Below are 23,324 nucleotides of genomic sequence, written 5' to 3' on the forward strand. Positions count from 1 at the left end.
TGGTATGCACTCACTCATTTATGGACATGAATTTTAGACATGAACTCCTGGAATTCAGTGTCAGAAAGAAAGAACTGATGGGCAAAAGAGTTAAGATTGGCCTGGTTTAACCCATAGAAACTGTTGACCTGAACAAGGGGGAGCTCTTGGTCTCCAGATTGATGGCTGTGTGGAAATCATGGGACTGACCCAGATCCCCTGAATGTTGGTGTCAGTGAGGAGGCCTAGGTAATCTATGGGGCCATGGGTAGTACTTAACCCTGGCTTACAAATAGACTTTGAGTGCCCATGCCACAATGTGGGAGTCTCTCTCAGGAGCGACTCTTGGGGAGGGTCTAGGCCCTGCCCTGGATGAAATAACAGTCACTGGAGATCCACTGTAGAGGGCCTCACCCTTCTTGGGGACTGGGGGACCTGGTGGGGAGGGTGGAGGAGGAGGGAAGGGAGAGGGAGCTGGGATTGACCTGTGAAACAAGATTGTTTCTAACCTAAATAAAAAATATTAATTAAAAAATTGTACAGTATTATAAATTTATAATGTTTAGAGGCACTATTAAAACTTATAATGGTTTTGAGGATTCTCTTCAAAAATTTATGTGTGTGTATGTGTATATATGTATACAATAAAATATATAAATATTTTATAAAATATGTAAAATAATTTCAAAAATGAAATTTCTTACAAGTGTGGTGAGAAAGATTTTATGAACAAGATATATTTGAATAAATTTGAAGAGCAATGAGAATACATTTGGTTGGAACATTGAAGTCACTAAGTCCTGTTCACAATAGACTTTAACCAGAATTCTGTAGTCTAAGGACAATTTGGAGGTCATTATATTTAGCTTCTTAATTCTAGGCTATTAAGATCTATTGTGAACCACCAATTTCTATCTCATCCAGGCATTTTACAATGGTAATCAGCTGGATTGGTCTTTGAACTAATTTTGAAAGTAGTATGGTTCTCAAATCTAACTAGGAAGGAATGAAAGTACCACAGAATACCTCTTAATGTTTCCAAGATAATATTTCTGCCTTAAATCTGGGTCCTAACAACTGATGTAGGAAGGAAAGGGGAACTTGTAAAGTTCAGGATCATCTACTCACATGGTCAACTTCACTTGTTGCAAGTACCATCCAAGTGTGAGAGAGCCGAATCTGCTATTCAGTTTACAAACAGAACTCAAGAAAGTTTCAGGTATGGATATTTGGGTGTGTGTGGGCCGCGGAGTTCTCTTGAGAAACCTCTAATCCTTGTGAGAGGTGTCATTTTCCTAGAAATGGGTGGTAGAGAACTTCAACTGATCTTTGTTACAGCCAGTTCTTTGTGGATATCACTTGGAGTTCCTGCACAACACCTCATTCCCATGGCTCCAGAGCCGAGGAGACAGTAGTAATTTGTTTAACCTCCCAAGGAATGCAGGACAGCACATGGAGTCATTGTGGTGTTTCTTGGCCCAACACAAGCAGACTCTTGAGAATTTCTCATAATTAATGGCATTATCATGTTCAGGCTCTCTCATGCACTAACCAACGCACATTTAAGTGGCATACTCAATTTCCCACTCCTTTCTTTGATCCAGTAGAACAAGTTTGGCTATATAGTTATTGCTGGTGAGTATCCAGGAAAATCCTAGGCATAGATTTACATTACTTTATCTGTGGGCTTTGTTGTTTTGCCCCATTATATTGGGTTAGTCCTAAGAGAGAAATAGAGTGCACATAGAACACATACACTGAAGAATATTAAAGATTCAAGAATAAAAACCAGATTTCTCTTAAATGAAAAATGGTGGAATGAGAATATTATTAAAGGGAGAGCACTTGCTTAGCATGGCTCTGGGTTCCATTTGCAGTAAGGAGAGAAAGGGAGACAGAGAGACGAGAGAGGATTAAGGCACCTCACATCTGTGTTAATGTTGGGGTACCTGGCACTTCTAGTCCTATGCTTTTCTATGATACTTTATTCTGCTTGGAGTATCTGGCCTGTCACTGAAGCAACACTGAACTTTTGATATCTTGCTTTTGGTTTAAGATATTACTTAGAGCCTGTTGCTTTGCCAAATTGTTTTTAACTACTGAAAATGTTTATTACATAGCTCTTCACTCTAGTGTTCATTGGATATAACACATTTACTCTGGAATTATGTAATTTGTTATTTAAATTAGAGCTATATGGACTACTTTTTAAAACTTAGAAGTTGTTTTTAATTTCTCTGCTTGGTGTTATCAATGCTTTAGATACCAGTCTATTTGAAGCAAACAAAATAAACACTAATTTTTCAGAGCAAATTTTCATCTTATTTGATATTGATCTTGACACAAACACATCTAAAACAAATCACATCTGCATTTTGCAATAATTTTACATTTCAAATTGAGTAAAATATGGATAGGGAATTAAAAGCAAAAATGTAGATTATACCAATAGGAAATTTTATGTTTCTTGGGAAGGTTAGTCAAGACTGTGTGAAATAATGTAGACCATTTTTTACATTTTAATTGACAAATCATGACTCCAATTGACTACATAGACACACACACATCCCTGGCCCCCAAATGAAACAAAACATCAGAAATGACTTTTGAAACCCTGTAAAACTTCCTGGTCTTCTGGCCATTTCTGCAGAAGAGTTAAAGTATTCTAGTCACAACCCATTCATTAGATTGGATGCTATACATCTACCAAAAGCAACCCAAATAATGTAATGCCCAAGGCTCCAACTTATGAAAATAACATTTTAAGGATGACCTCCTCTTCATAGCAGGGATTTGCATCTATCAAGAGCTACAGCTGAACTATTTCCTAAGAAGTTCTGCTTTGGGTTGTGTTTCATGGGACTAAAACCCAATGCTGTATTTAGATTGCCGTCTAACCACGTGTCTTCTAGCCAAATAGGAACTTACCAGATTCATGCGAGATTGTTTTAACAGTGAGCAGCTTCACACTCTCTTTATCAGACTGAGGCCTGTGGGACATAGAAACACTTCAGTTAGCACCACAGTCATGTGCAGGGTGTCCACACAAGGAAACAGATTTGACCCAGAGTCAATAAAGGCACAGGCAAAACCTTTTTTGTATAAGATTCCAAATCAAACTCCAAGTCCCTTCTCTACAAACACAGGCTTATGGTGGAGCTTTTTCCAGTAGTTTCTGAAGAAAGATGGCAGGTTCCATCACTGTCAGTAGTGATCATCAGTTTAGTTAAACATCACTTACATGGAGGAAATGAATGCCACCATTTCTAAATTGCCCATGTGTCCAGTTTTGAGTTATGAGGTAGAAGACTCAGAAACATTTGTGATCTTTCTGATGGTACAGTGAGGTCCAGGGACTTTCATTTTTCATTAAATCTCAATATTGGGAGTGTCTGAATCAACCATTTTAAAGAGAGTGTCCCATATTGTTTTCCAGGTTCCGTTTACAAAACCTAGCTGCTTCCCTGAGACACCCCGAGAGCCTCCACTTGTAAGTAAGAAGGGTAAGCAGTCAAGAGTCATTATTTCTATAACAGTTACAATTTAGTGAAATAAAAAAACACTACTATAAATGAAGGGTACAATTCAGGCTAACAAAGAAAAGTTGAAACTTTTTCTCTATGCAGATGACAGGATTGAAAGTTCTGGGGAAGAAAAGGCAGTGAAACAGCCCGACTTACTGATCATTCCCACTTTCCGGAGTGCCTGGAAGAGAAGACACTTATTATTAAATGTCAGACCTGAGCTGCTTTCTGCTAAAACTCTTTCTAGAACCCCTTTTAATTTTGCTGGGTACCCACAGACATTCCCTCTGATGTAATTAACACACCCTGATACGGTGCAGTCCTTGTTAAACAAACTACAAGGAACTTGGTTCCTGGGTTAATTTTTATCAGATAGCTTCACATTACTTTGAGAATGTACCATCTAGGGCTGTCTCTCACATGGACACTAGAAACATCCATATATTTGATATCTTTGAGAAACTTCTTCTCAAAGTAGCAGCTGCCTTTTTCAACCAGAGAATGGACTTTCCAGTTTTCCTTTACACATTACTCTTTCTTGAGAGACAAATCACTATATTTGTGGTGAGTGAGAGTAGAGACATGCTTCCTGTTGGGTTGTGTCCCCATGATTCAGTCTCCTAAGAATGGTCTTCCAAGTGCCACTGAGGCGGCTAGCTTCCCAAGTGTCTGATAGAAGCCTCTTGGGTTCACGGTGAGAATGGTTCATCTTGTACGCTCATGGCCTTCCTGAAGCAAGTATTAAGCTGTTTCACTGCTCTGTTTGCTCATGATAATATTCCATTCCATTTGGCCCCTGTGGCAGTTTCTTTTCCTATCTAACCTAGCTCATCATTGGAATGGGCCTCTTGAGTGTATCTCTTCTGCCTTTGAGTGTTATTATTTTTATAAAGACCTTGAATAACATTAATATTTAGGCTTTTTCTATTTATGTTGCCAAACCTAAGACATCCAACTAGATCTCTAATTGTGTAAGATTAGCCCATTGTACCCCTTGCAGCTCACTAATGATGTCTAACTATATCTTTCTCCATCAGCAGGGTCCAGCAGTGTGCTTTTATTACCACAAGTGCCAAATGCAATATTATTTGTGATATTCACAGCCCCCCTTCACAATGAGCTGCTAATATCTGAATGCATGTTTTAGCATTTTTACTTAGAGAATGGTAACAGTGGGTTAATTAGCAGATAGATGTTTGCCACAATTTGCCTATATGCTTGTGTTAAAGCTCAGTCTATGGCTACCATTATTCAGATAAGCTTAATCTCCAACTTCTGATTCATGTTGTCTTCCAGAGAGCAGAGTGGGCTTATTAATTTTCCAAATGTAATGAGGTCTCCCCACACATACTTGAAGAGTGATTAACTGCAGGTGTTTAATGGTGCTAATTTAAAGATAAAAATGCTGGAAATTCTGTGTGGAAACAAAGCTAACAGCAACTAAATAGATCTGGCTGATTATCTAATTTCCACACTTGGTTTTAGAACACCATATATCTCCATAATAACTCTTTTGAGTGATAGGGATTTATTCATTTAGAGTCAGCTTTAATAGAAAATGTCACTTTTAACCTCATGCATTTTCAAAGTTTTCCAGTTAAACAATTCTTTTGCAGTACACAGTATTTTATAAGTGGATTTAACATATTAGTTTTTATTCATCTCATAGACTCAACACCCACATGCTTCAACTGTATTCCAATAGAACCAGGGTTGGTGGCTTAAAAGCGGGTGAGGGGCGGGGAGCTGGTTTCTATAAGTACTATTTCCTCTGGAAACTGGATAAGAAAATATCCTTCAGGCATTATGAGGTTCATTCACTCACTCCTACAGGAAAGCACATTGTTTTCTGTTTCTTTCTTTTTCCCTTACTTCCTACCCAGAGCTCAATTGAATGCCACTGTTTTGGTCTGCTAACTTCCTTTGGCTGTGAAGATCTGTTCCAACTGTCTGGGAAGATGCACAGTCAGTGACTGGCCTAAACCGAATTCATTAGTGTCCTGGGGTAAGAAAGTAATCATGCAGCTTATAAGCAGTATAAAAATAAGTACCTCTTACCTTCTTAATAGCTTAAGAGGCTTAGGTAATATTTTGTTAGTGAAACAGAATGAAACTAAAGGGAAGATCTGTTTCACTGGCCATTTTAAAACTTTATCTTTTTTCCATTTGTTAAAATTTTGATTTCATTTTTCATTTCAACCACAGTTCTTCCTTCCTCCCCCCCCCATTCTATTCCTATTCACCTCCACCCCTAGCCCACTCCCAGTCTATTTCTCCTTGGGGGTAAGTACTCCCATGAGAAGTCAACGTAGTCTGACAAAATAGGTTGGGGCAAGGTCAGGCCCCAATCCCATGAATTAAGACTGAGCATGGCATCCCGCCATTGGGAATGGGCTCCAACAAGTCAGCCCGAGTCTACTGATATATGGCAGGCATAATGCAAGGTGGAGCTGTATATAATTGTGGTAGGGCAGTTATTGCTGGGCTCACAGGCAATACAGGCACAAAGCAAGGTAAAAATTCTACAATACCAGGAAGCTGTTAATCCAATTATGCAGACTAAAAATTAAAGTTATAGTCTGTTATGCTTAACCAGTGGTGTGTTATCAAAGGTACAACAGATTATTGTTAGTTGAATCCTATAGGATAAGTTACAAGTGTGTTCTAAAAGTCAAGTGGTGGGTAAGCTTGATGTTCCAAAGTATGGATGAATGTATGGAAACCTGAACTTCATAACACATCTAGGGCAGATGTCTGGGATTTACTGATGATGAATTGGAGTTCATGTGGTAGAGGGAGTAGCTAAGCTAAACAAGCAGAGGGAGGTGTGGCCAAAGTATCAACTTGAAAGGCAGCACCACCCTAGGACCAGGAGAACAACTACATATAGCAGGAAGGATCATGAATGAAGTAGAGAGTTTTGTTCAGAATAATGCATTAACATCGGCTCATTAGTCGAGACAACTGTACTGTTCTAAGCTGATTATGATGACAGAAAATTGATGATGATGATGATGGGTGGACCATATTAGATAAGGAATACTAGGGAATGTCTTATCTTTATAAATTATCCACTCTAATACATTAATTTAATCTACTCTACAATAAAAGACTTATTAAAAGAAAGGATAAACTACATAACACTGCCACAGAAGACACCTATATTGGAAAGGAGTTGAGCCACCAAGGAGGAAGATGGTGGCAGAGTATGATTGTTGAGATTATGGGCTTCTAAACTAAATTTCCACACCCTTGTGCTTACTCTCTGGCCCAGACAATACATCCAATTGCACATCATCTTTGGAGCATACACTTCTTACTGTCCTCACAGTTGAGGCTATTCACGAGCAAGAATTGATGTATATTTACTCTACTACCAGATCTTAATTATCACTCCTTATTTTGAACAGCATGAAGAAAATATCTTCATCTCCCCCCACCCCCACCCCCCTACCCCCATTCTTTGTGGTTGGCGACATTGTATCGTCACTAAAAAAAACTCTTCTCCTTTTAACAGTTTTAAGTGTAAGTTTGCACTAAGCAAACTCCGACTCTACTTTTGAGAAAACAAAATGGAACAAAACAAAAGGTCATTACTCACCTGGGTCTCTTTTCCAGCACATTCGATACAAACCCACCAGAGTAAATACCAGGAGTGTTATAACAATCAACGCAATAACCACAGGCAAAATAATACCTGAAAAGTATTGGAGATATTGTTAGCTGAAGTGATGCCAGCTTTATACAAACAGACCATGCTGGACAAAACATGCATGCTTCCTTCTTTAAACAACACTCTATCAAAACACTAACATATTTTAGGCAATAATTAATCTGATTTACAAATTTGCTCTGCTTGTCATTTCTGACATATCCACTTGATGTCACTCTTGCAGCCTTTCTTAAACTTTCAAACCTCAAGGAGGTGGCTTCTCATCTTTCTGGAGGCTGGAAGCATATGGAGAGAGAAGACTAGAGGCAAGAATTCTCTAGATTAGACTTAAAACCGCAACTATTCAATATATTCTTTTGTATTTTATAACGAGGTTACTTTTAAAAAATGCAGCTCACTTGGAGGATTCTAACCTTAAGGCTGAAACTTGTGTCTTCGCAACACCTTCCCTTAAAACTAGGAAATGTGTAAAAGAACATGAGTAGATTTATTGGATAGCATTTTAGAAAGTCTAATATAACTAAAAATGGTTAGGTATGCACACGTGCAAGGAATGTGTTGCTGTTGTGAATTAGGAGAAGGTTTTCCTGTTTTGCTTAACAAGAAGTTTTTTGCGTTTTCAGTGTTGACTATCACTGAAGGCACAAAAGTTTAGTGATTAAAGCAAAAGAATAGTGAGAGGAAGAACTAGTGAGGTGTTCCCATCTGCTAGCGTGTGTGCTTCTCGCCTGTCTATCAAGGGGCAATGCTATTTTAATTCATCATAGGGTAGCTACCATTTCATGATTAAGTCAATGTTAAAGCACACTTTAAAATAGATTATTGAGGGACAGTATTTCCTCCTCAAAATGAAAATGCCATCAATCAATGGGTCGGTTCTTTCTGTGATACCTTATTTAATGAGATGGCTTTTTACTGAAACAAAGATTCTCATTTGTAATTCCAGCTTCTCGTACATTCAACTTACTGTTAATTGCTAAGAGAACAATTGAATTATGATTTATTCAGACAGCACAGCTCTAAGGTGTTATATTGCTTATATATGTTCAAGTTAAAATAAAATTAATTGCCATTGCTATGATAAAATTTCATCAAGGCAAAAGAAGCAGTTTTATAATTTAATTGATTTAAGAATATTTAACTGGCAAATGAAGATGAATATGTTGAAGTCATGATGATGTGTATAAAATTTATTAGTATGGTGATTTTGCCTTAGCTGAATACAGTTCCATCAAGCCATTATTTGTCCATTCTGGTAATTGCTTACTACTAAGAGGAGAGTGAAAAAGGAAACAAAAAGAAAAGAAAGGAAGAAAACAGCCACAGTGTAGTAATTCAGATGAGATGTATGAGGGAGTTTTAAAGTCGGCTGCAGCTTGAATTATAATGGAGCTGCATCCTGAGGAAAGTTGAGAAAAGGCTGTCCATAAGCCTGTCTCACTTACGTGTTGTGCATGTCTATTTCAATGAATGGGATGCATATGTTACTCACTGGAATAAGAGGGGGTGGTTGATGGAGTGGCTGGAATCTTCCCATCCTCAGTGTCTACTATTTTGAGAGAGAAAACAAACAAGTCACCCCTGATAAATATGTTAATACATATAACTTTCCCTCTACACCCATTTAAGGAGAGATCCATGATATATAGTTATGATGTTACAAACACAAAATTTTCCTCCACCTTGCAAGAGCTACGTTTTGAAAATCAAGATGGATGGAGTTTATTTCATAAAGAGCAATAAAGTAGAGTACATTTCCATCCAGACACACAAAAATCATACCTTGAAGCTTCGAGATGATTTTTGCAGTTGTTAGTAATGCTGAGGGTGACACGATGGTTTTTGACAAGGCCTCTGGCAGTTGAGTGGTAACTACAGGAAAATCACAAACCCAGACTTAGTTTATGGTATTAAGCCTTCATATTGGATTTCTTTGTAGATTTGAACAGTCTACAACATTTTTAAAGGCCTGGGAAAACACTTTATTTCTGCACAATAAAATATATAAAATAGTAATGCTGAATGTGACTCCATGTATTTCTTCTGGAAAAATGATTGACTTTAGCATCACACAAACTAGATATCAGGATTACATTGTCCAGAGCAGAGCTGGCCAAGAGCACCTGAACAAGTCTCATACTCCAGCCCACAGTGCCCAGAACTAAAGGCATGAGGTTCCTGTGAGATGTAAATCTCTGAGAAACACTAACCACATTTCAGATTTTTTTTAATTATTTTAATTTTAAATAGCTTGCTTCACATGCCAATTCCAGTTCCCTCTCCCTTCCTTCCTCCGGCACCCCGGCAATTCCCCCCCCCACCGCCTCCCACCCTATCACCACTTCCTTCCACATAGGGGATATCTAGAGTCTGTCATTTCACTCAGGGCAGGGTCCAGGCACTCCCCTAAGAGTCCAGGCTGAGAGAGCATCCCTCTTTGTGTTATGGACACATGAAGTCCGTTTGTATGCCAGGGATAAACAATGACCTACTGCCCAGGGTCCCATAGGCTGCCCAGGCCTCCTCACTGACTGTCACACTCAGGGGGTCTGGATCATTTCAGATATTTTTAAATTTGGGAAATCATGTTTTGTCCACCACACATGCTTAAAACAGATGTGAATGCAGAAAATGTTAGGTTTTATGGGTTGAAGATAAGGGTCACTGTGAAGGTTCTGATGAGAAATGGGGGGAGAATAATGAACACCCCTTGATTTCCCACCATAAAGCTCTGTGACTAGATGAACATCTTCTGTAAGAAAATGGCTGCTTGGTTGTTTCTTCACCATTGACCATGGCAATTTTTTTTCCTCAAGGAAAATGTCTTTGCCATATTCCAATCAGCAGACTAAGTAGATTATTATTATGAATAAAAATTATCAAAAATTTAAAATATAAGGCAACATACCTTAATATACACAACCTAATACATGCCATATCCACAAACAAAAGAAAATACAAACACTGAGTACTTCATAATTTTGTCACACTTACTGTGAAACAAGAGTAAAGATGTAATTTAGAACTTTTGAAAATGAATTCTTTCTCTCTTGGGGCAGAAAGTTCTCCTTTGTATCATAGTTGCTGGCTCATCTTTCCACAAAACTCCCAGAGTTCAAAGGGCTGAACTCTCTCCATCCCTCCCCGGCATCTCCTGCCTCAGCCCGAGTGCACCAAAGCAAGTCTGACCATGTCGCTCTACGGAGACCTTCATTCTGCTAGGACTCGTTAGGAGTTCCGAGGCCCTGTATAACTGCACCAGAGATTGATATTTCTGGGGCTGCCGTAGCTGCTCCTTCCTCCTTTGCCCCCCACAGCACAGCACACACTGCCTGCTTTGTGGGGGAGGAATCATGCTGAGAGGCTACACTGTGCTTGCCAGGCAAGAGATCTGTGGGAGGGAGCTAGATACATGCCCATAAGAACAAAGAGAAATGTCAGGCTGGTGCACAAAGCAGGCGGGAAAAAAAGGAATATTAAGCAAAAGAGTGGGAGCTAGCTGAAAGCTCGGCACTGTTAGTTGTGGTTTTCAGTGTGAAGACCTGCATGGCAATGAATAGTCTTTTGGGTATTTTGGTAGAGGACAAGATGGCTGGCTGCATAACCAATGGTTTTGGGATTTACCAACGGGCAGTTTCTAAGACTCCATATCCCACCTCATCTGTTCCTCCTGTTCAGGCCAACAGTTGCTTTAGGCGTGATTATGGCTGATTGAAATGACACTACCCAAGCTTCCTGAGTAAAAAATGTGTTGACCACCAGGGCCAGGAGTTACTGCTACGTTAACCCTGATTAACCACAACTCAGAAGATTGCCGTTAACCTTTCTTACGTGAATTATCAGTGCTGCTGAAACAGAGACACTTCCATGTTTCTATGCTGGTTTTTCTTTTGACTGGAATTCTTACTTAAGAAATCGTTTCTGAATTCAGCACACACATGAATGCACAAACTCGTGCTTACCTGAGCTGTATGTAATTTGGTGTCTGCATGTCTATTATTTTTCTATGTAATTAAAAATACTTGTTATGACTTTTATTAGTGCTCCACAATGAGAGAAGCCCTATCTTTAGCATGGTTATATGGCAAACATCATGGCACTTGGATAAACCCACTAATTGTGAGCTCAGTGTTATTCTTGCAGAGGGCTGCATGGTGTGGTCTGATATCTTCATTCATTGTCTTGAAAATGTGCTACCATAAATTTTTACCCAAATAACACTTTCGGAAAAGGCTTAGGTGAAGAATAATGAGGTAGTAAAGAACATGTTTCAGAAGGCTGGGCGCCAGAGCTAGACTCTGATTATAAAACGTGCTTCCTATGGAGGCTTGTCACACTGTTTAACCTCTTCTTGTCTGGTTTTCTTATATGTAAAGCGTGTGAAATAGTTTCATATCATATTGTTGTTGTAAAGACTAAGTAAGAATAAATTTAAATTGTCTAGGAGAATAACTGGTCTTAGCATGATTATTTTAAATTATATATTATTATGTAATATATGCTGTATGATATTGCTATAATGTATGATTATGCCTTTTACAAAGTTGAACTTTCCAACTAAAGAGAGTTCGTCCAATTTCCTCAAAAAATCCAGAGTATAGCTGTGTGAAATTGACTTTCCAGACATTTCCACGTTTTTAGGTGTTTCTTTTCTCCAGTCAGAAGTAGAAGAAGCTGAAAAACATGTCACTCTTAGATCACACAGTCTGCACTTAGGTCCTGATTTTTTGTGACTGTGATGGTTATTGAACTCTAGAAGCATTGTGTCACAAATTAAATGCAGTTTACAAAGTTGAGGTCAAAACTCGGAGCAATCTAAGCAAGATCTCTTACAGCCAAGCCTATTCCATTGAAATGTATTCACATTTTCCTCAGAGGTCCTGACAGAGGCCCTTTTTGTTGTTTTAAACTAGGTTTCACTATGTAGTCCGGGCTGTCATGGACTCATTATGTGGAGGAGACTGGTTTCAAACTCACTGAGATCTGCTTGCCTCTACATCCAGAGTGCAGGGATCAAAGACATGGGCCACCACGCACATGCTTTCTTGCAGATTTCCTAAGTCAGTGGGAACTTTTCTAACAGGGGAATCTACTGTTGTCCCAAGGAATCTGAGGTTGACTAGAGAATCTTCAAAGGACTGAAATTATGGAAATGTCGGTGACTGAGATTCACCACTTGTCTGACTCCATCTTGTGCTGGCCCAAGGCTCTACTGCCCCCAAGGCTGATCAAACCATGCACACCACTTCCTGAGAGCTGTGAATGTGAGAGCTTTTGGGTTGGAGGATCCTTTGATGATCTTCCTTAAACATCCTGAGCAGGAATGTCAACCTAGAAGGCTTTCACTCAGCTGGGCTCCCCTTCCCTCTCTCCACATCACACTTACCCTGCTATCTGATGGCTTCTCTAGAATTACTCTCCACCTTACTTTCATGTCTTATCTACACTGTTTTTCCCCATTAGTTATTGTTATATTTATACATGTGCATAAATACATTAATACAGTCTGCTGAGTCCATTTAGTATTGCTTGTATGTTTTTAGTGTTGACCACTTGGAATTAGATAACAAATTAGAGACCTTGTCCCTGGGGAAAACTGATTCTCTTCCCCTTCTGAGCATCCGTTCTTTTCCTATAGTTCTTTATCTAAGGGTGCAGCTTTGTGAGATCCTCCCCATCCATGTTGACATGCTACATCGTTTCTTTTTGTATTGTTCAATAATAACCATGAATATAGGCCGGGCTCTGTATCTAACAGTGAATAATGAAGGAAGCACAGCACAGTGTGAGATACAGAACAAGCATACAAATATGCCATGGCTCATGATGAGTGAGCCCATGCCACCTTTTAGGAATCTTATGAATAAGCTACTCTACACAACAAGGGAAAGATTTGAGAAGCTTTTGTAATGATGTATACCATAGGTGAACGAATCAGAACGAGGAAATACACGGCTAGGCAAAGGGAGGAAGCAATCATGCTACAAGAACTTACACAAGTGCTGGTGCTGACTTTGGCCGCAAGGGTGGGTGTTGAGCATCCTGATACCCAGGGAAAGGATAGAGTCTATGCTTGGTTTCCATCATCAGAAACAAAATGGCTTATTATAAAAGGCAAGTTGAATATAGGTAGTTCAGATAATGAATGATATGCATGCAGTTGTTATAGCTGTGTTTGTGGAGGGGAATGTGTTTATAGAATCATTGAATGCTCTCCCAGCTTAAGATCTTAGACTCTTGTCATGTGGTTTCTTGCTTTTTCATAGCTTTTACACACATATACAAATGATGGAACTCTCCGTCCAGCTAATAGGTAGAAAAACAGAGGAGGGCTTTTCTACCTTTGAGTGGTTTAGATCGAGTTTGAGTCTCCTAAGGGCCTACATTACTGAACAGAGCTACTCCTACAACAATGTCAAAGTTTTATCTTAAATGTCTATCATTTTGCTTTGACTCATAAATGTGATTAACCTCAGTGTGAACTGAGATCTATTTAGTTTAGACAACTCTATAGAAGTTGATTGAGAGAGGAGGATTTCCCCTTCCTTAACCAGTTTAGAGTTATTAAATGCCAGGAACTTATATATGAGATCCAAGAAAAAACAAAGCAGGATACTATTACTTCCATAAGTGCCAGTAATTGTATCCAAAGAAAATATGTTTAATCTTGCATTTTAAGGATAAGAGATACTGTAGCTCAGTGAGATGAGATAAACATGCCTGAGAGTAAGTGAGAGAAAGTGTAAGTTAAATACACTCTAAAACCATTTCTATTTCCCTTCTAGTCTTTCATAGAATCAACAGATTTTTAAGACTATTCTACTTGCTTATATATAGTTATCCAATAGGTTAATGAAATTTGTTATTCAAATTCTGAAAGGTTTAAAACATTCTGTCTCTACCAGTATTGATATATCTATAAAAATATTAAAAAGGATTTTGCTTCAAATTTGTATGGGACACTATATGTCAGATATTATTAAGTGTTTTACAAAGAGTAACTCTCCCATTTATTATTGAGTTATTGCTCATGTTGTTTTTCAAAGCAGAAACTGGAGCCCAGAGAGATTAAATATCTTCCCATGATCACACTGTAAGTAGACTGTAGAGCAAATATTTGAATGCAAACTCTAGAGTCAATTAGTTGTTTTAAAATTTTTAAATGCCCAACCTAAGACTCTAGATGGCTTACAGTGGTATATTCTTTGCATGAGTGTGTTCTCACTGAGGAGAAATGTCATGATTCTGTCACGGAAAGACAGAGAAACAATGGACACATTACTCCACACAGAGTGACTCATGCCTCACTTTTTACAGCTTCCTGGAGGTATGGAGCACAGTGAACGTGCTCACACAGCATGTCCCTTCCTCCTTCCTAATGGTTTGGTGTAGTGGTCATATGTTGTCTGTTCTTGCTTCTGCTTTTCTACCAAGCTTACTGTCTGTATTGTAATCACAGTTCTGAAACACAAAATTGAAGAAGGTGGCGGGGGTGCCATGAGACCTTTATAAATTGTGCTGTCCATTACAGGAGAACTGAGACACCACTGTAGTGGCTAGCTATATGTACCCCAGGATGCCTAGAGATTGGACCAAGTCTTGCTATTGGGTCATTTAAATTGATAGAGAAAATGAAGAAGAATGCCTTCCCCAGTGTGAGTGGGCCTTGTACATTCAGTTGAAGACCTGAGTAGAATAAGGAGAAAAACCATGCTACTTCATGACCTTGAGTGGGAGCATTGACTTCTCCTGCTTTAGAAACACCAGATTTTTGTGTTGGTCTCATTCCTGGGATATTCTAATGAACACTCGGAGAATAGAAAATTAACTTACCTGACATTTCTGTTGTTTTGATTGAACTCTGATTTTCAGCTTTCAAGGGAAAAATAAAAACACTAAAATTAAAATGTTGAATAAAATATCTGGTTTTATAGTTGTTTTAAAGGTAAGTTTTATAGCCACTAACTTATTTTGTATACATTTATCCCTCAAATTATATAATCATGGAACTTTTGATTCCAGAAAACCTCAGAGAAGAATCAATTAACTTTTTGTCTCTCCCCTTTTCTTGCTTTTTAAACAACAGTTTCTTCATGGTGTCTTCATAGATACAAATCATTATACTTGTAACTTCCTCTTTTTTTCCCACAATGGTGTTTCTCTGTGTAGTCTTGGCTGTCCTAGAACTTTCTCTGTTGACAAGACTGGCCTTGAACTTACAGAGACCTTCCTGCCTTGTAAATGCTACCTGACTTGTAACTTTCTCTTTAAGGCTTAGTATGTTATGAAGTTTTTCTGTTGCAACTTCTCAGCTCTGCTTTTTAGTGTGAACTCTGTCATATACATACAACACCTAAAGAAAGCATATCATGAACTCTGTCATACACAATACCCAAAGAAAGCATATAATTCTAATTTCATAAAACTTTATTTAGAAAAATAAGCAGGGGTACATATTTTGATTCTCTGGCTTCCTGAAGCCTGATCCAGGTCATGTTTACATGTTCTTACAAATAAAATACCTAAATATCTTTCTGTTTGCCTCTATGTACTCCAAAGCTCCAGATTGAAAGTTGGCTCGTCTAGCTCCCAAGAATGCCTAGGAAAGTCTCTTGAAAGTTAACCTTGACTCACCAGCAGTTCTTTAGTGTGGCTGGCCAGTTTTCATAGGATTGCAGGAGCCCTACCTGACTCCTCAGTCCTCTTAGCCATCAACTCCCTCTTTAACTCTGCTCCACCTTGTACCTGGCATTGATAGATCAAATGCTCAAAGATACAGGGTTCTTCCAGAACTGGATGCTCTTGGTCTTCCTTGTGCCTCAGTGCTCTCTCGAGTCACCTCACTAAACTGTCTCTGCTGTCTTTCATACAAGTCTGCCTCCTGAATTTGTTTGCTCCACTGCAATTTTATTACTATAGTAACATTTACCTTCTGCTTGAAAAATTGCTCATTGTTGGTTGGGTTCTATCTCCCTGAGGATAGATTTTCTGTTTTACATATAGCTGTGGTTCCATTACCTATACCTAGGATGTGCCACTGTTTGTCTCTAGCACAGTGAGAGAGAATATTCCCATTTTTCAGATCTGCAAATATTATCTGAAAAATATTAAATTACTGTCTTAAAGGTAGAACCACAATGACAACTCAGGGCTATTCTCACTAAGAGAGACAGTTTTTCTCCTCCTAAACATTCTAAGTATAAAGTTTACATAATTAATTCCTGCTTTTGATAACTAATTAAAATACATTTGAAAGTGGCATAATGCTGCATTTGGGAGATGCAGTTAAAATATTTATTAGAGCTAGGATTAGAATACAAAGAAATTAAAAACCATTTTTTCCTTTTTATTAATCTCAGGTCACAACCTTTTGTGCTGATAGACTTGTCTGGGAATGAACAATTTTAAGTTTGAATAAGATGAAACCTTCTGACTCTCTTTTATTTGAATTTCTTTTAGCCTTCAAAATGAATAATAATTTTATGTGAATACAAAATTGATAAGAAGCGTAAGTGTGCCCGGAAACTTTGCTGGAATGTAAAGAAACACATCAATTTATCACATTATGCTGAATAGGCTGAGGTCAAAGTTCATATATTTGTCTGTACCTGGAGGAATAAAATGCCAAGAACAAATTCTACAGTTGTCAAATATTTAATCAAGAATAGAATATGACTGGGCATAATGACACAAGCCTACAATTCCATCACTTTGAGAGCTGAGGCAGGAGGATCACAAGTTTGAGATCAGTCTGAGCTCCACAGTCTGAAATCTATAGTGAGACTGTCTCAATAAATCAGCAATTTGGATATAGCTCAGAGAAGAATGGAAGAATATAGTGGAAGAGTGTTTGTCTAACGTGTTCAATGCCTGGATCTGAACTCCAGTGTTTTCAGGGAACAAAACAAGAAGAAATGTGTGCCTCTTTCTTGAAATAATGGAAATAGTTTGAAGACAACAAACTGTTTTTTAAATGAATAGAACATTTAACCTAGACTCAGTTTAGAGGGTGAAAAAAAATCTCAGTAAAAATGAATGCTCTCGCATATGGCTAAGTGTGAGCATCTTTGGTTTTTATTTATATCTGCAAGGACACATATGTGCTGTCAGAAGGCCACACTCGGATCTGTGGAGGAAATGAGGCAAGTCAAACCTCAAATGCATGTGGGATGCTTTCGCTAATACTCTCACAGTTGGATGATCAATAAAAGACAGAACTGTTGATGTCTGTTGTTGACTTTGATCCTGTAATATGAAACTGTGGTCTTCAAAACTGCAAATATATTTCCAAAGCTGAGCTTAGACATTATCGTTTAAGTCAGAAAGCTTTACCAGCGATACAATAAATAACTTTGCTTATTTCACAGGGGAGACTGTGTTTCTAGATAACACACTATAGTGGTACATAAAATGTGATACTAAATGCAGGAGAAAGAATATATAGAGCTATTTTTATATGTGATTATCTAATTCTACTGCAAAATAAGTTATGAGCAATTTCCATTGTATTACTCTGTCATCTGGGCACGGACATGAGATTATTTTTGGTTTGTCTAAACTAGGGCATGTGACTAAGACTATTATTCTGTAATTTCCTCCTGTTTGTGTCTCTAGAAAATGATATCAAGAAACTATCCAGCAAAGGGGGAAAGCTACAGCTAAATCCTTGCAGGGATGTCACAGAGAAATGGCTCGGTTCATAAAGTAGCATTAACAGAGTTGACAATCAGATAAATTATTGATTTCTAAATTGTATGATGTAGACAATAGCAGTGCATGAGATAGATTCTCTGTAACGGTTTGAAGGGAAAATTCAACAAGGATGTTACTTCCTTTCAGTTTAATGTCCATGAAGATGCTATGAGGATGCAATGTGTGTGTGCATGTATCCAGGCATGTGTCTGTGTGTGTGTATCTGTGTCTTCCAGTATGTGAAGATGTGCTTGTTCACATATGTGTCTGTGGAGTCCAGAGGTTGATGCTGAGTGTCTTTGTCAATTGCTCGCCACTTTAGTATTTGAGACAGAGCTTCTCATTGGTTGAACTGGCACTCACTGATGACTAGAATGACTGCACAGGGAGCCACCTGTCTTTGCATCTCAGCCTTGGGTTGCAGGTATGTACAACTATGCCTGGCTTCTTAGGGTGGTGCTGAGAACGTGACCACAGGTGCTCACGCTTACACAGCAGTGTTTTTACTTACTGAGCAATCTCCTCATCCCAGAGTTTGTAACAATTCCCTAGGTCCGTGTTTCTCAACCTTCCCAATGCTGTGAGCCTTTAATACAGTTCCTCAAGTTTGTGGTGACCTCCACACATTAAATTATTTTTATTGATACTTCATAACTGTAATTTTGCTACTGCTATGAATTGTAACGTAAGTAGTTTTGGACACAGAGGTTTGTCAAAGGGGTTATGTCTCAGAGCTTGAGAACCACTGCTCTAGATGAACAATCCGAGACACAGAGGGGTTTCCTGAGCTGGCCAAAGACCACAACACAGATGAATGGTTGTGGTTAAATGTGTTCTTTGTTAACTAAGCATTTTGAATTAAGAATCATTACTCATAACCATTTCTCTTGGCATGATCAGAGACACCACTGTTTGTTTTAAGACAGGCGTGGTGCCTTGAAGAACAAAGACCTGGGTGTAGCTCATTTACACGGTTAGATAGTAGCACCTCTAAAATGTCTATTCAATTATTGTGAATCAACTCTTTTTTGTATAACAGTAAACTCCATACTAAACCACAAATAATTATGTGACAAGGAAATTTATTTGGTAATATGTTTCTTATACATAAATGTTACCATTATACAATAGAAATGTATAACAGTTATAGCATAGATTATTAAAGATAACGTTTATATACAATAAATAGATTAGCAAGTACAATTCCTTATCACATAATCATTTACAATGGACCATCAATCCATAAACTTGTTCCATACTTTTTCCTCAACCATGTCAGCCTTTGTTTAGTACAGGTTACTCTTCTGTCCTCCGTTGTTTCCTCTTTCCTATCCATTCTAAGAAAGTAACAAAATATACACATGTGTAAGTTTACCACTGCTGTGACAAACTACCTAAGGGAGACAAACATGAAGGAAGGAAGGCGTGTTTTGGCTCACGGTTTCAGAGGCATCAGTCTACAGTTATCGGCTGTGTTTGTTTGAGCTAAGGTGAGGCAGCATATAATGGTGAAACATAAAGAAGCAAGCTGCAGAGGCTGTGTCAGCCAAGCGGTCCATAAATGTCATACACCATAACGAGGCTAGTCACCACTCAAAAGTCCAACCTCTGCATACATCCATGCGAGGACCAAACCTTCAATATAAGTGCTTTGAGGGACACATGTGGGACCCAAAACACAATAGCATAGGAAATGAAGAGAGTTAAAGAGAATGCCATATTTCCAATACCTTTCTTACAAGCTGGAGAGTTGGGGTGAGATGATTAATAAATTTACATGTAAAATCTGTGCAGTTCAGATGCTGGCCCACAAGAATCACTGTCGTTGGCATTTCTTTTGAACCATGTATCAGTGCCCGGCACTACACAGAAATGGGGACTGTGTGGCAACAGAGCTAGGTGCACTGAGGCCTGACACAGTTCACTGGTCTGAGGTGCATTTCATGGTGACATCCCTCCAAAAGCTTCGTGGATATGAAATCTGTGATCTTATTTGGAAAAGGGATCTATGCAAGCATAATTAGCAAAGATATTGAGATGGAATTCTTGTAGATTAGGGTAGGCTTTAGATCCCATAACAAATGTCTTGATAAAAGTGAAAACAAAGACCGGAAAGGAGAACATGAAGAGAAACAGGTGGAAGTTGGTATGAAGGTACAGAGTGCATATGATATACCACAAGCTGCCAGATGTAAGTGCTGGGCACGGAACTTGGGTCCTTGGTACACAGGACTGAGGCATCTCTCCAGACCCTGTATTAAGCTTTCCTTTAGGACTACAATTTTTCCATTATTGGTCTTACAATAGTATGTTTCTCTCATCTCATAACCTATGCTATTGTTTACCTATATATATTGTTTAAATATATTTTAAGCCTCAAATGCATTTGTTACATTTCAATCAAACAATTAGTTTTCTTTTGAAAAGATTAAAATGAGGTAGAAGGGTTTTTTATCTACTTGTGTTTTTGTCACTCCCAGAGCTCTTTTCCTTTATTTAGATCTAAATTTCCCTCTGGTGATATTTCTCTCTTGCTGAGTGTTTTTACTCATCATGAAATTTCTCAGCTTTGCACGTCTGTAAAAGTCCCCACAGAACATTGGGTGACAGTTTCCCCTCCAGTAGAGAAGATGTTCTTCCTTGTTTTCTGGCAGGCATTGTTCCTGAAGAAGCTCTGCTGTCATTTTCCCATGTTCCTTCATTTAATGTGTCTTTTCTTCCGCCAACAGCTTATTTCAAGATTTTCTCTTTGTCTTTGGTGTGGCTTCTTTTCTCTCTTTCTTTCTTTCTTCTTTCTTTCTTTCTTTCTTCCTTCCTTCCTTCCTTCTTTCTTTCTTCCTTCCTTCCTTCATTCCCTCCCTCCCTTCATTCCCTCCCTCCCTTCTTTCTTTCTTTCTTTCTTCCTTCCTTCCTTCCTTCCTTCCTTCTTTCTTTCTTCCTTCCTTCATTCCCTCCCTCCCTTCATTCCCTCCCTCCCTCCCTTCTTTCTTTCTTTCTTTTTTTTATTTTGGGCTCATCAAGCCTCCTGAATCTACTGGGCTATAGCATTTAATCATATTTGGGAAATACTTTTCTGTCAGCCTTTCTCACTCTTCCTTCTAGGATTTTAATTATTTGCAATTGGGTCACTGGAGTCCATGACTTTTAAATTGTTATTTGTTTCATAGGCTTTCTTTGTAGCATTTCTCTTCCTTATTATCTTCATAACTTGTATTGCTGTGTAATGTTTAAAATCACAATTCTATATTTTGTGAGTCTATTTTATTGTTGTTTGATTTTAATTCGTGAGTTTCACACTTGTTTTTATTATTTTATACCTTCTGCTTTCTTTGGGCTTATTATTCTTTCTTATCCAACCTTCTTGAGATTGGTTGTTTAGACAATCAAATCTGAATCACTGTTTTCTTCCTATGCATTTTGGAGTTACAGATTTTACTACAGTGTTGACTTACATGCAATACTGGATAATTTTAAAAGAAATCATCTATTTCTAATAAACGTTGAGACTTTCTTGACCCAGGTCCTGATACATTATAGTAAAGAGCCCTTATCCATAATTTGCTCTTTGTAGTTGAGATGCAGTCTTCCTTGTGTATCCGTCAGATGAATTACTTTCAACTGTTCCTTGTGCATCCATCAGATATATTTCTTTCAACAGTATGCATTGTTTTGTTCTGCTGAGTAATACTCCATTATGTAAATTTACCACATTTTCTCTATCCACTGTTCAGTTGAGGGGCATCTAGGTTGCTTCCAGGTTCTGGCTATTACAAATAATGCCGCTATGAACATAGTGGAGCAGATGCCCTTGTTGTATAAATTTGCCTCTTTTGGATATATGCCTAAGAGTGGAATTGCTGGGTGTTGTGGTAGATTTATTCCCATTTTCCTGAGGAATCTCCATACTGATTTCCAAAGTGGCTGTACAAGTTGGCACTCCCACCAGCAGTGGAGGAGTGTTCCCCTCTCTCCACATCCTCTCCAGCATAAATTGTCTTCGGTGTTTTTGATTTTAGCCATTCTGACAGGAGTAAGATGGTATCTCAAAGTTGTTTTGATTTGCATTTCCCTGATGGCTAAGGATGTTGAACACTTTCTTACGTATATCTTGGCCATTTTAGCCTCCTCTATTGAGAATTCTCTGTTTAGTTCTGTACCCCACCTTTTCATTGGATCCTTTAGTGTTTTAGAGACTTGCTTCTTGAGTTCTTTGTGAAATTTTCTACTCTTTCTTGCTTCAAATCAAAACAACTTCATAGCACTGGAAGAAACCATGCTGAGTGAGGTAACCCAGTCACAAAAAGACAAACATGGTATGTACTCACTCATATATGGATTTTAGATATGGATCAGGATAGTGCCAGTCTGCACTTCCAGTGACAGAGGGTCTGGGAAACAGGAAAGAACCTAAAAGATATGCATGGTACCCAAGAGAAGAGAAATGAGGCAAGATCCTCTGAAGAGATGGGGAACACGGCGAGGGGAGGGGGGAAGGGGGAGCTGGGAAATAGAAAGGGGGAGAAGAGGAAGAGAGAGTAGGTCATGGGGGAACAGGAAGGTTGACTGGGGGGGTAGGATAGGGGGAAGAGGGAATCATAGATTAGAAGACAGATCAGGCACCATTGTGACCTCTAGTGATCTAAAGGGATGACACCAATTGGCAAGCTAAGCAATAGTGTAGAGACCACCCTGAATGCCCATTCCTGATAATGAACTTGATGTCTATAACCATCCTGGAGCCTTCATCCAGTGACTGATGGAAGCAGAGGCAAACACCCACAGTTAAACACTGTACTGAACCCAAGGAACCCAGCGACAGAGAGAGAAGAGCTATGAGCAAATTGGCAAAGAATGCAATGGCAAAACCAGCAGAGACAGCTGATCTGAACAGGAGAGAGCTCTTGGACCTCAGACTGACAGCTAGGACGCCAGCATGGGACTGATCCAGACCCCCTGAATGTGAGAGTCAGTGAGGAGGCCTGGGCAACCTATGGGGCCCTGAGCAGTGGATCAGTGTTTATCCCTTGAATACTAACAGACATCATGTGTTCATAACACAAAGAGTGATGCTTTCTCAGCTTGGACTCTTAGGGGAGTGCCTGGACCCCTACCTTGAGTGAAATGACAGACTCTAGATATCCTCTATGTGGAAGGAATTAGCAATAGGGTGGGAGGATGGGGGGGAATTGTGGGAGGGTGCGGGAGGAGGGGAGGGAGAGGGAACTGGGATTGATATGTAAAACAAGCTATTTAAAATTAAAATAATAATAATAATAATAATAATAATAATAATAATAATAATAATAATAAAGAATTAAGTCATTTTGCAGTAATGAGACGTCCATCAGCCTTTGACGGCAGGGGCAGAAAGTTGTATTATGAACATGTATACTGTGAATATGAGATGTCCCTCACAAGCTTATATATTAAACAGTTGGTGACCAGTTGGCACTTTT

General features: G+C 38.7%; 1 protein-coding gene across 4 annotated transcripts in view; it reads right to left on the reverse strand.

Moving 5' to 3' along the window:
• Emcn (endomucin) overlaps positions 1-23,324 on the reverse strand; it is a 93,069-nt gene that overhangs the window by 14,162 nt on the left and 55,583 nt on the right. Inside the window, exons 5-10 of one of the 4 annotated variants that reach the window (XM_013121898.3) lie at positions 15,010-15,048; positions 8,959-9,048; positions 8,669-8,722; positions 7,105-7,200; positions 3,660-3,684; positions 2,908-2,969 (exon numbers count right to left, since the gene is read on the reverse strand). In XM_013121898.3, coding sequence (XP_012977352.1) covers positions 2,908-2,969; positions 3,660-3,684; positions 7,105-7,200; positions 8,669-8,722; positions 8,959-9,048; positions 15,010-15,048 — 366 coding nt within the window. Of the gene's footprint in view, positions 1-2,907; positions 2,970-3,659; positions 3,685-7,104; positions 7,201-8,668; positions 8,726-8,958; positions 9,049-15,009; positions 15,049-23,324 lie in introns of all 4 variants that reach the window. The other 3 variants (XM_013121897.3, XM_013121900.3, XM_013121899.3) reach the window with 3 other exon arrangements.

Source organism: Mesocricetus auratus, unplaced genomic scaffold (assembly GCF_017639785.1).
Source record: "Mesocricetus auratus isolate SY011 unplaced genomic scaffold, BCM_Maur_2.0 Super-Scaffold_100009, whole genome shotgun sequence".
Lineage (NCBI taxonomy): Eukaryota > Metazoa > Chordata > Mammalia > Rodentia > Cricetidae > Mesocricetus > Mesocricetus auratus.